General features: G+C 37.5%; 1 protein-coding gene across 5 annotated transcripts in view; it reads right to left on the reverse strand.

The window, feature by feature from the left end:
• Positions 1-237: 237 nt before the first annotated feature.
• LOC122090091 (ultraviolet-B receptor UVR8) overlaps positions 238-12,810 on the reverse strand; it is a 22,718-nt gene continuing 10,145 nt past the window's right edge. For 3 of the 5 annotated variants that reach the window (XM_042659948.1, XM_042659940.1, XM_042659932.1), the window contains 12 exons: positions 9,809-9,868; positions 7,559-7,660; positions 7,320-7,413; positions 6,534-6,576; positions 6,362-6,407; positions 6,220-6,266; positions 6,037-6,136; positions 4,219-4,273; positions 4,030-4,096; positions 3,874-3,910; positions 3,137-3,216; positions 238-851 (listed from right to left, as the gene is read on the reverse strand). In XM_042659948.1, coding sequence (XP_042515882.1) covers positions 732-851; positions 3,137-3,216; positions 3,874-3,910; positions 4,030-4,096; positions 4,219-4,273; positions 6,037-6,136; positions 6,220-6,266; positions 6,362-6,407; positions 6,534-6,576; positions 7,320-7,413; positions 7,559-7,660; positions 9,809-9,868 — 851 coding nt within the window. In that variant the 3' untranslated portion in view covers positions 238-731. The remainder of the gene's footprint in view (positions 852-3,136; positions 3,217-3,873; positions 3,911-4,029; positions 4,097-4,218; positions 4,274-6,036; positions 6,137-6,219; positions 6,267-6,361; positions 6,408-6,533; positions 6,577-7,319; positions 7,414-7,558; positions 7,661-9,808; positions 9,869-12,810) is intronic. The other 2 variants (XM_042659956.1, XM_042659962.1) reach the window with 2 other exon arrangements.

A 12,810-nucleotide genomic window follows, 5' to 3' on the forward strand; every position in this document is an offset into this window, starting at 1 on the left:
ACGACATGAATTCCAAGTTGACCATCATTTACAACATGAATTAATGCATTAAATGCTTGATGAGGGCTATCATTTTGGAAAAGTTAAAAAGCATTATGAGGGCAGTTTTTAACCAATAGAGGGAGTACAACTTCATAAAATGTGAGGAAATGAAACAAAATTGACAAGCATAAGAGGGAAACTCACATCATTTCACTGAGGATTTAACCTCCTTATAGTATAACTACTTGCATCAGGTTAATAGAAGAGCAGAAAACTAAGCTAAAAATACATTCGAACAAGACACATGAGTGTATTCTAGCTTTGCAGAATACAAAATGGGAATCCATAGACACTGAAGGCGAATGGAAATAATACAATCCTCCGTCTTGCATGGTTTCCAGAAATAAACAGAACTTCGGATAATATTCTTCAAATACAATTATTACATTGTCATAAAAAAAAAAAAGAGGAGAGTCCATTAAACTAACCTTATCACTGGGGTGTAATATATTAATTTTTGTTTTTACCCAAAAAAAAATATATTTATTAATTATTTTTGTGATAGATTTTATGATTTATCCCTTTATTTATATATTTTTGGTTGATTACTTTTGAGTTTTGACTGTAGATGGATGTACAGTGTAACATATCCAGACATCAATAAATGAATGAGGGTGGTTGGGTTGAAGGAAACCATCTGAGAGTAGGAGACAGCTCAACGATCTGTTCTTATATTTCTGGGGAAACTTTCAGGTATATTCAAATATTGCACCTGTGTGATTGAACCCACAAGATACTTCCAATGCTCTCACGCCCCTGTCGAAATTCACCATTGTAGGATTGAAGTAGTCAACATCATTTCCTTGCCCCTGTAGAAAATTGCACTAGAGTAATTAGAAAACAAATGGTTGGTATAGATTCAAGGAAGAGGGAAAAGGGAGAAAATAGCTCAACAAAGACAAAGTACCCAAGCAGGATAAAGGGTATACACTTTTCAAGGAAAAAAAGTAGATAAATATCATCATAATCGGAACCTGCTCTTCCTCAGGCAAAATTGCTTCACACAACTGATAACATAACTACTGAAAAGATCCTAAAAGTTCCCCCCTCCACACTTCCCTCTTCCCCAGCCACAGAAAAAGGGGGAAAAAACTCCAAATGAGAATTCCCCACCAAGAGTAACACAAACACATGCATGCACACTCATACGAAATTTTTTAGAACCCTGATAACTCTATTAACCATTGTTCAATCCTCCAACTGACTCTAGAATGTACCTAAATTCCAAAGTTGTTTATATACTTCCATACATTTATTCCCTCAGATCTGAGTTCACTTACCTGCTTAGAACTTTCTTGAACACAGGACCACCATTTGTTACTGTAAACAAAACAAAAATCCACAAGTGGTTGAGAGCCATGAGATGGATTTCCAACCGGTTTGTTCTTATATAAATTGTCTACCCTTTTCACACAGAATAATCATGATCATCACCGCTTTAACTAAAACAAAAACAAAAATATATCTGGTAGCTATTTTAAAAGCAGGAAACTGTGTCATACTCTACACGAATTACTTGATGACAGGAGAAGATACTGAAGCAGCAGCATGGGGCCTTCTCCAGGGATTGAAGAAGGCAAAGGAATGAGGATGGGATGTTGAAGAAATTTGGAGTGACTTAGAAGACTTGGGGTCATGTTTTGATAACTCATTTTGGTGGCCATGGATTACTTTGCCCTTATTTTGGAATATTCTAATCTTTCATACAAATGTCAATTTTTTGTAAAGCCTAACAACAATCTAGTTAGGGTTCTCAAGTTCATAGCCTGTAATGCCATGGACAGGAAGGCAGTGATCAAGGAACCACAAACTCTGTTAACGGTTTAATTAATTTTGCTATTAAGAAAAAAAATAAAATAAAATAAAAATGATAAGTCTACTCATAGAATCACAAGAGAACAACATCTTAAAAGGACCAAATTTCACCTCCAAAAGGCTGTTATGGGCATCTCCTACAGTTGTTGGGAGTTGTGACACTGTGTCTAAAGAAAACTCTATATAGGTGCAGTGCTCCCTCTAAATTAGTCAATATCAGTAGAAATGTTCAAAAAAATAAAAGAAAGTGCTATTATTAAGTCTAATTTAATTTTAAAATTTGTTTTGGATGAATAAATAATTCAATACCAAGAGAAGAAGAATTTACACGGGAAGGACGGGGAGGGGAGGCCTAAGTCAACAAAGGGAAAACCAAAGGCCAAAAGCCAAGCACAAAAGCAAACTATAAAAAATGCAAAGCAAAATCACCAGCAATGGCTAGCGAAAGGGGGGGGGGGAGCAGAATCCAAAATGCCATCAAGTGGGGGGGATGAAGTCAACCTGGAGGTTCCAGGAAGCAAAGATGAGGGAATTTCTAGGGGTGATGTGGACAGGGCAGGTCTGAAGGGATGAAGCTTTAGACGTTCATACAAAGTAGATAGCTTTCCAAATCTTATCAGGAGAATGGGATTTGGAAGTCCATCTACGAATGTTACGTTCCATCCACAGGTGGTTGACAGTAGCAGAAAAGGCTAGTTTGCCAATGGAGTCGCAGATAGAAGACCTAGAGAATGTCATATCAATCTAGTTCCATTCATGTCAAAAGGGAGAATGGGTTTTCTGGTTGGCCAGCACTTGGATAGGACAACTTTCCAGATGAGGGAAGAAAGGGGGCAAGAGAAGAAGAGGTGAGGGATGTCGTCCATACCCAGGGGACAGAGGCAGCAAGCAGGGTTAGGTGGGATGTGACGATGAATGAGAAAAGATTGGGTGGGCAGGCAATTGGACAGACAACGCCATAGAGTGAAGCTATGGCGGGGAATGTGGCCTTTGAACCAAACCACCTTGTGCCACGGAACTACCGGGGAAGGGATTCGAATAAAAGACCAAGCGGAAATCCTACCTTCCCCTCATTTAATGGGCTCCAATCCTGCTACTTTAGACTTCCAAAAAATGTGCCACATGCGGAACCTTTACTCTTAAATTCAGTAGTCAAATATTACCCAATCTTAAAATATATAAAGCTCCATTAATGATCAATCGCCAATACCATCATGATTACTTTGAACATGCAAGTAAGCATCTCATCTATGCAAGTCTAAAACAATAATGAACCAACCAGTTGTCCTCCTGATGAATGCCCATCCACTGAAAATGTTCCATGTGAACCTCCCCAGCCCCAGGTGAAAATATCCCCACCTGAATATTGACATTTAAAATGAAGGTTATCTAAATCCAGCAGAAGTATTAAAAAAAATACTACATTAGTTAAGCAATAGTTTTCATCAGATATACATATTGTCAATGGCCCACTAAGGCATTATGAATCTGGTTTTTCACCACAAATACAAATTGTCAGTCAACAACGGACACAAGACCACCATAACGACAATGAGAAAGCATATCAGCAATGCTTGAAGGCAATCCTTGACCCAAGAACCATAATTTGAATTGCCTGTTCATCTAATCATCATAACCATGATAAAGGTGATACCTGCTAATTATTGTCCGTGAGACCCTAGATATATCTAGTTTTAACGCCTTGGAAACAAGCCAAACAATGAACAGATGAAAGTAAAATATGATGCTAAAAGAATTTGGAAAAGCAAACATTTATCAGGCATATGTGATACTACAGAATAGTCAAATAAGTTCAATATGCTTGAAGGTGGCAGAAGTATTTCTTTATTATCCAGTAAATGAGCTGGCAAAACGAATATATTAACAGGAGAAAATAGAATTATGAAGGATACAAGGACCAGATTTTTTTTTTTTGCCACATTGAAATAATATGTAGGACGGTAAGGAAACTAAATTTCTAATTTAGGCTCCAAGATTTCTGAAGATGTGCATTACCAGATATTGCAGCAGTGTGCTTCCAACCACAAGATACCTACGAGGGACATTTCTCAAAATTTTTAGAAATGCAACAAGAAAAGTGAAGAAAATTAAATAAACATTGATCATTTCTTCAGGACATCAGTCAACATTCTTATCTAGAAAAGTACAAACCTTGCATACAGGAGATTTCAAGAATGGACCTTCAACTCTTTCAGGCCTGTGGACTACATCCATGGAACTGTATATACAAAACACATCAATACTGAAATTACTCAAATCCAAGAGTAGGACTTGTAAGAATACAGGACAAAACACGTCAAGAATGTGTATCATGTAATAAACAATATAAGTGGCAGATACCCGATTCCAAGGCAGCCATTCTCATTCGAGCCCCATGTGTATAGCTCCCCATCAGCTGCCAAAAGCATGAAATGTCTACATAAATTGGAACCGAAAATTAATGGAAACTTATGGATTGTAAAAATCAAGCAATACTATGCTTTACATAAGAAATATGCAGTTAATGGATAAAATATAATCAAAATATATTAAGGTTGATTGGTTGACTTACAAGGGAAAAAAATGGAGTTAGTTCAATTATCAACTCAACTGAGCCTTATCCCAACTAAATAGAGGTTATATGGATCCTTTTTCTCCAATCAGCCCTATGCAAAGCTATAGTTGTTACTAGTCCTAAGCTATGTATGCCTTTCCTCACCACTTACCCTAGAGTCATTTTAGGCCGAAACCTAGCTCTTTTAGCTTTTTCAATCTAAACCAAAAACACGCCTCCGTACTAGAGCATTCAAAGGCCTCTGTTGCACATGTCCTTGTTACCTTAAACAACTTTCTTGCAACTTATCATGTATTAGAGCTACTCCTAAATTAGCTCTAATTTGCTTATTCCTTATTTTACCTTTTCTAGTTTTATCACTCATCCATTTCCACAAACTCATTTCAACTACACTAAGTTTGTTTACATGTTGTTTCTTCACTGCCCAACATTCAGTTCCAAAGATCATTGCTGGTCGTATAACAACCACCACCCTTTAATCTAAGCTATGCATGTCTTTCCTCACCATTTCTCCTAGAGTCATTTTAGGACTAAAACCCTAGCTCTTTTAGCTCCTTTAATCTAAATAATTCAAAGGCCTCTATTGCACATGTCCATGCCACCTCAAATGACTTTCTCGCAACTTATCATGTATCAGTACTACTCCTAAATAAGCTCTAATTTGTTCATTCCTTATTTGATCCTTACTAGTTTTACTAGTAGTCCATCTCAACATCCTCATTCAGCAACATTAAGTTTCTTTATATGTTGTTTTTCTTCACTTGCTCAACACTCAGTTCCATACAACATTACTGGTCATTTAACTGTCCTATAAAATTTTCCCAAGTTTTGAAGGAATACACTGATCACACAACACTACGGATGCAACTCTCCACTTCATCCACTTTATTCTAATTCTTCGTGCAACATCATCCTTTGCTTAATTTATGATTGAACCTAGGTACGTAAAATTTTCATTTGGTGGTATCTCCCCATCATCAATTTTCACGACCTCACTTTCAGTCCTATTGTTACTAAAGTTATCCATATACTTTGTTTTTGTTCTACTTTTTTTCCAATGTTGATCTCCATAATTCCAACTTTTATATTTATCCCTGCTTTTGTTTCATCCACCAAATCTTTGTATTTAAACCATAGTTTTCGTTGCTTATTGATACTCACTTTAGAAAGTTGGTCATTATTTCCAAAAATTTTAGCTTGGAATCGCACGATCTTGACCACAATTGATAGGTTACTCAATAGTGATAAAAAAATCATGCTAAAAGTATGAGTTTTGACCTTCCAAAAATATCTCAAAGAATGGTGATGGAGATGACCCAACTTCCTGTAATACAATAGTCCTAACCTCAGAAAAATTAATCCAACACTTCCTAAAGCATACCCAAGCCACTAATTTTCATTGAGGATGTTCCCATATCAACCAACCCAAAGAGAAAATTAAAAAGAAGAAGAAGACAGTTCAAATCATGTCATATGGCATAACATGCTCATTGCATGATGAAATTCGGAGCTGCAAGATTTACAGAATGTTCAGAAGTTATATAACTCATACATATTACTTCCAGTTGATTGCAAATTTTAAAAAGAAGAGGCAAGAAAATTACTTGTTATAACACATGTATGGTAACCACCACATGCAACTTCTTCAGACAATGGGAGTTCGCTGATAATGGATGGTGACGTGTTATTTGCTTTTCCAAAGCCCTAAATTTGTGAAAGATTTTACAGTCATCAGACAAAATCAACAACCTAGGCTGCTTATCAATGTATGTCTGTTGCGCACTTACCAGTTTAATGTTTGCTCGTTCATCAAATATAAAAACAGAGCCATTTTCTGCATATGCCATAGAAGGGAGCAAAATAAAGTTAACGATATATCCATAAACTATGCCCCGAAATATTCGTTGTGATAGAAGGTCATGTAACTACCGTCAATACAGACTGAATGCAACATCCCGGCAGCAACATTTTTAACCTACATTTGCTCATAGGTCAGTCCAGAGCAGCTCAATTACTCAACTAGTTCCAGACTGATGCACACTATAGGATAAAAAATCATAAGCAGCAATGAAATGAAAAAAGTAGAATGAACAAAGAATACCTTAACCCCCTCAAGTGTCTTGATAAGCCTTGGGGTATATTCACTGCATTAAAATGAAAATGTCACTATTCTCAACACTGACAGGGAAAAGAAAATTCTGACTGATAATCCCAGGAAAGCTTACCAAATACTGTATTAAAAAAAAAAAAAAGATGTATAACCTCATAATTAGAGATCTTAATTGTTCATAAATCTATCTTTTCAGAAAACGAAACTCCAAGCATTATTTATATGGTCAGTATATGTATTACCACAGGCCCAATCATGAAGTTCTACCTCGTTAGATTCAATGTCATGTAAACTATCTAGGACTGCATTTCTTGGAAACCATTCCTCACAATCACTAGAAATCGATGGTCTCCCATTACTCCCTACTTGGAATAACAAGGTCCAACACCTGGACACAGACCTTTTAAAATCCCCATGCAGGGGGGGGGGGGGGAGGGGGTAATTAACCCTGCTTCAGAATACTGATTTCCATGAGTTGTAAGATAGTTGAAAATCAATGATGAGTCGATCGGGGATCTATAAAAAGGGGTCCATGAGTTCAACAAGCAGTTAATTTCCAAGTACAAGATAATGGCCAGGAGAAACATCACTCAAAAAGTAAAAGGTGAAATAAAAAATCCCAGTACCCCAAAGGAAGAAGTTCCGATTAACTTATTGCTTGGTCTGAAAAAAATGTATGACGTTGAACGAGTGAGTGACATGAGTGTATGCTGGAAGAATTTTAAGGAAATGAGTGTCCTAGATACATTGTTAAATGTCATAACAACCTTCACCAACCTTTTGCTGCTAAAAAATCCTAAGATGCTTGATTGATGACCGTGACCAAGCCTTCCAGACCCTCCTTCTCCCCAGCTTAAGGCTTCACCTTCCTCTGAGTAATGGAAAAAAACAAATGTCAAGCTGAACAAGCAATACTTCTAGGTTCACAAATGCTACTCCAACATCAACAATAAAAACATAATTTCCCAGTTTTCTTTGCATGATCTTCAAGGCTACAGAGTGCTCAGAACATCAACCTGTAACAGCAATCGAGTGCTCTGAACCCAGTGCAATCATTTTAATATTGATTCCAGCTAAGCTTTCAACCCTAGTGGGTTCAGGAACTATCTTTGCAGTCCCTACAAAAATATGAAATGTTAATTGCTTGTCATCCAATCCTAGAGATTACTTTCTAATCAGGCAAAGTTATGAACAGACAAAAGTGAACACTTGGAAATACAAGCCATCTTGTATGGCAGAACAGGATCCCTGTAGACAATCCCAAAGGTCCCGTTTGGATAGCAGGAAGTGTGGGGCGGGAAATTTGGGGGATGGGTCCTACATGCATGGTTCAAGAACTTGGTCGAAGCCAAATTTCGCAGGTTTCGACCGTATCCCCAAGGGTCAAAACGATATGTCTTGTGACTTTTAAAAGTCACAGGTTTCGACCATGTTTCGACATGTTTCGATGAAATTTCCCATGTGAAATTTCGACCAAATCAACTGGTTCGACTTGAACCAGGTCCTATATAAGTTAGTTTGAAAAGAAACCCAAGCCTTCTTTAGCAGAATTCAACCCTCTCTTCTTAGTTTTTCCTTCTAGGAGTGGGAAACTTGGGGAAACAATCGAGATTTCTATTTTTTACCTAACAAAGTTGAATCTAAGGGTGGTTCTTGCTGCATCTGCATAAGAAAGACACCTTGGTCCAAAAAGGTAAGTCCCAACTTCCCTAAAAATCATTTTTTTTTTATAGAATATACTTATAAATAGAGTAGAAATATGTAATTTTTTTATGCTACTTAGGAGGACTCGATCTACACATTCACGGTGGCCCTTTTTTTTTTTTTTTTGGTTCTTGAAGATGCATTTACCTATAACATATTTCAGTCAAAAAGTCAGCGTAATGATTATCAAACCTTTGGTTCACCACACAAGTAAGAGTTTGTGTTTCTTTTTTTTTTATTATTATTATTTTTTTTTATGAAACTAATGATGTGAATGCGTTAGAAATGTTTAAAATAGGATGTAGTGATGTACACAAAAAAAAAAAAATAGTTTGGGGGTTGAAACCTAAGTTTCCACCACACCGGGAAAAATTCCTCAGTATCCTCGAAATTTCCCAGGTTTTGACTGAAATTTCGGTCTCCCCAGGGGTCGAAACCCGATACCGTGAACCTTGCCTACATGTAATGGGGTGGGACAAGAAGGAAAGTGAAGTATAGGGAGAGTTGGTGTTTTCGCACCCCACGCTTGCGTTTGGTTGGCCTGGGAATGTTCTAGAGATGGAGAGTGAGGAGAGTGGAAGAGGGTGGAGCAAAGAAAGGGGGGTGTTTCCCGCTCCGATGCAGCAGACCTTCTAAAGAAGGGGAGGAGACGATAATATATTAAAGGGATGGTGAAGAGAAGACTCTGGAGGGACATGACCTAAAGAGTAATGCGGTGCACTCTATTAAAATAACTTGAGATTAATGTGTGCACACCCTGGTTTTGGAAGATTCATGAGAGAGCTCCTTAACAAGGAAAACCTGATACTGCCAATATGTATGACAACTTTCCACCTCAGGTATCCAAACACTCCATTTTCGCATATTTTTGGGAAAGTTGTCACACTTTCTCTCATTATTCCCACCCCACTAAAATCCTGACAAATGGGGCCAAAGAGTTGGGCTAGTATAAAACTTCATACATATACCTAATCATAACAAAAGCTATTTGCAAGTCAGAAATTCGTACAGTACAAATAATTTATCTAAAAGTAAAGAAGGTAAGAAATGGTACAAATTTAGGTATTAGAAACTGTAGGAGCAATATTCTGTTTCAAGAAAAAATAAGCTTGAAAAAAACAAATTGAGAAATAGATTAAAAGAAAACTGAATGATTTCCAGGTATAACACCTAGCTTCCAAAGAAGCTCAATATGTCAAGTATTCACCATAGCAATAAAGGATTTCAATATAGCATCGAAATAGAAACAACAGTATCAACATTTTTAATTCCATGGGGTAATAATTGGAAGAGATAATTCTTTTGCCCTTAAAATGTCCATAATCCATAGAATTCCATCCCTTCCACAGCCTTTTAGAGATCTTGAGAAAGTTTGACACAATATATATATACTTCCTAGAAGTTCCTACACAATAGATTCCTTCTGTAGCAATAGTACAGACATATTAAAAGGTCAAAGGAGGAGATTAGCAAAAAGTAAACATGACAAATGCCAACAGTTTCAAAGCAAACAAAGCATAGATATATGTACAACAAAGGTAATACAAAAGTCTGATTACTACTTCTTCCAAGGCCAAGCTGCCCACTTGAGTTGTTCCCCCACATGTATAGCTCCCCATCCACTGCAAAATAAATTAGAAGTTCTATGATATGAGGTTGAAAAGACAAAATAAAAAAAGAAGAAAAATATCAATAGCAAAACATTTGAACGAAATACGGAAGACAGATGCATATTCAAGTTCTCTTAAAAATAGACAAAATAAATGACAATGTTACTTCATTGTCATGCACAGGCAAACAGTGATCAGCTAAACTCACAACAGAAGAGAACTCCAGGATGAAAAAAAAAATATGTATATGCTCTAGAATCAATGCTGAGTGCAATAGAGACAGTACTTAACAGGAGAAATTGCCTAAGTTATATGCGAGGTCTTCCATTTCAGAGTTGAGATAGTTTCAGACCTAGAATAATCAACAATAATGAAGTAAAACAAGGAAAGAAGAAGAGAAAGCAGCATAAGGAGAGTGCTACAGATTAGAGAAAACTGTGTTAACTCCAATCAGTAATAATAGTATGTATTTATAATGAGGATATACTAGTGAAAATTACACAAGATTTGATCTCTCTCACTCCCGAAAACCCTAGCGACTGAGCAAGCAAAGGAGGCCGCCGCTTGGAGCAGCCTGGCCGTTAGGCTGGGCTGCTCCCCCCCCCCCCCTCTCCTCCTCTCTCCCTCCTTTAACGGCGAACCACTCTTTTCTTTTGTGCTGTGACATATGATTGTTAGGGTGATAGCAGGTCTGGTGGCAATAAATAGCTCACTGAGCGATGATTTACACAGTCAATTAGTGCCCTTGATTGTTCCAGAGAGAAGGATCATGGCACCCCATAACCGTGACACCCAGCAGCAGCATCTCCTTGGGTGCAAGGGACTTCTATGCCAGCTTTTATTCCCGGCTCTATTATGAAAGAAATCAGCAGCTAAATCAAATCTAAAGCTTGGTTTCTTTTTGCTTCTTATTCTTAGCCAACTAAACTGAGTCCTCAAACCATGGGTAGGAGAAACCACAGCATGAATGGGTGATCCAATCTGAGGAACTGTTTAAATATGATGTAAACAGAATCCAATCCCCAGATTTCGATCTTAAAAAATTATACCCAGCAAGAAATAAGAAAAAAAATATATTCAATTTGATGGATAGGGGAGAGAGGTTACAGGAAATCAGAAGTAGAAGAAGAATAGAAGAAATGACTGAAGAGATAGCATCTGATATGCAGTAGAATTCAAAACTAGAAGAAGTAAATGTTGTACTGATTTAAAAAATTAAAACAGTACCAAAACAAAACCGAAAGAGAGAAGCAAAAGTTCATATTAGGGAGAAAACTCATATATTAGAATCCAACATTCAGCTGGACCTGAAAGTTAGGTCGGGTTCTCTTCTTAGGGTGGGAACCTTTGCTGAAAAGTTCAGGGTAGGAGCAAATCCAGCAATCAAGAAGCCTAACTCAAGAAAAGATTGCAAAAAATAAACAGTAAATCAGTACCTTAAAGAGGAATAACAGAGAGCAACGCACCCGGGCTTCCTGCTGCAAGGTGTTGGCTGGATCACACACAAGGGAAGAGCATACCATGATAGGCAGAAAAGACAACTTTTCATTAATCAAAATTCGTGAACAAAGCTGGACTCCTTTACAAACTTACATAGAAGACCCTAAAACAGACTTAAACAATAAAAAAGGAAAGGCACCTAAACCCCCACCCAAAGATTCCATTATGAGTGTTTCTGTTGGCCCAACTTAAACAGGCTTGGCCACAATCAAGATCGGATTTAAGTCATTCAAATTGCAGAATTCTCATCTCTGCGAGCTCTACCCTCCCAGATCAAGAAATCACATGAGGAAAGAAGAAGGCTGCGGAAGTGGAAGAAGAAGGCGCTTTGAATGGTTTAGTGCATTAACTCCCATTCTCCTACCATTTCCTTTCATTCATGGACTCCATTGAAGGGTTGGTGAGCATGGAATATGACCAAAGTGAGGGTTATGCCATAGAAGAAGAAAAGAGAAGGAAAGAAAAGGGGAATGGGCCATTAATGCATTGAAGCTTCCTCTTGTGCATTCCACATTGTGTATGTAATGTGTTAAGCATGTGAGTTGAAGGAGGAATAAGAAGAGGGAAAGAGAAGGAGAAGAACCCAAGCTTGGTTCTTGTGTATGCTTCAATCGATTGAAGCATTAGCGACAGGTACTTTGACTTCGGACCCTAGGTAAAGTAGTCTTCAGAACCTTCACCCTAGGCTATCCCACAATAAAAACAAACTGTTGACTATGCTTCCACAAAAAAACTGGTTTAGAGAAGTTATTTTTACCTAAAACTGTTCTTGAGAAGAAAATGATCTCCAAAAGATGATGATGAAGTGATAATCTCCAATCTCCAAGTGTTGAAGTTGTTAATCTACACTATAGAAGAGAGATTTGGCAAGAAAAACCACCAGAAGCTCACTTTTTCTTCAAAGCAGGGTGAGATAGGCGAGAGATGTCGAGTTATGTTGAGTTGAGGGTCGAAATTATGTATATACCCCATGTGACTTGGTCTCGAGTCGAGTCGAGACCAAGATATCCACCGAGATCTCAAGATTTCAACCGAGATATTGTACATTTTATATATCGCCTGTGCTCTCGTCTCGCCAAGCCAAAAAAAAAAAAGAGTTAATAGAGAGATCTTGAACCATGTTCTTGCCAAGGTAACCCCCTTTGACAAATTCCCATTTATTGTAAATGACTGTAGGGAAGGTGTTTGGGGAAATGCTTAAGTCATTATATGTATTGTAGTTGGATGGAATTTGTATATTGGTTGTATGGAATCAATTATGATACATTGTAGGGCATCTTTATAAATCCATTGGTTTTGTACTGAGGTGTTCAGTTACACAAGGTTCAAGAATTCGTTTCGTTTTAGTGACGAAATTTCGCCGAAACAGTGTACATTTTTCCATGTGTTTCGTTTGGCCATTTTGGGGGACTAATGGCTAAAGTGGCTGAAATTTAGCAAAATGAAAAAAAAAA

The sequence above is a fragment of the Macadamia integrifolia genome, chromosome 2 (assembly GCF_013358625.1).
Source record: "Macadamia integrifolia cultivar HAES 741 chromosome 2, SCU_Mint_v3, whole genome shotgun sequence".
Lineage (NCBI taxonomy): Eukaryota > Viridiplantae > Streptophyta > Magnoliopsida > Proteales > Proteaceae > Macadamia > Macadamia integrifolia.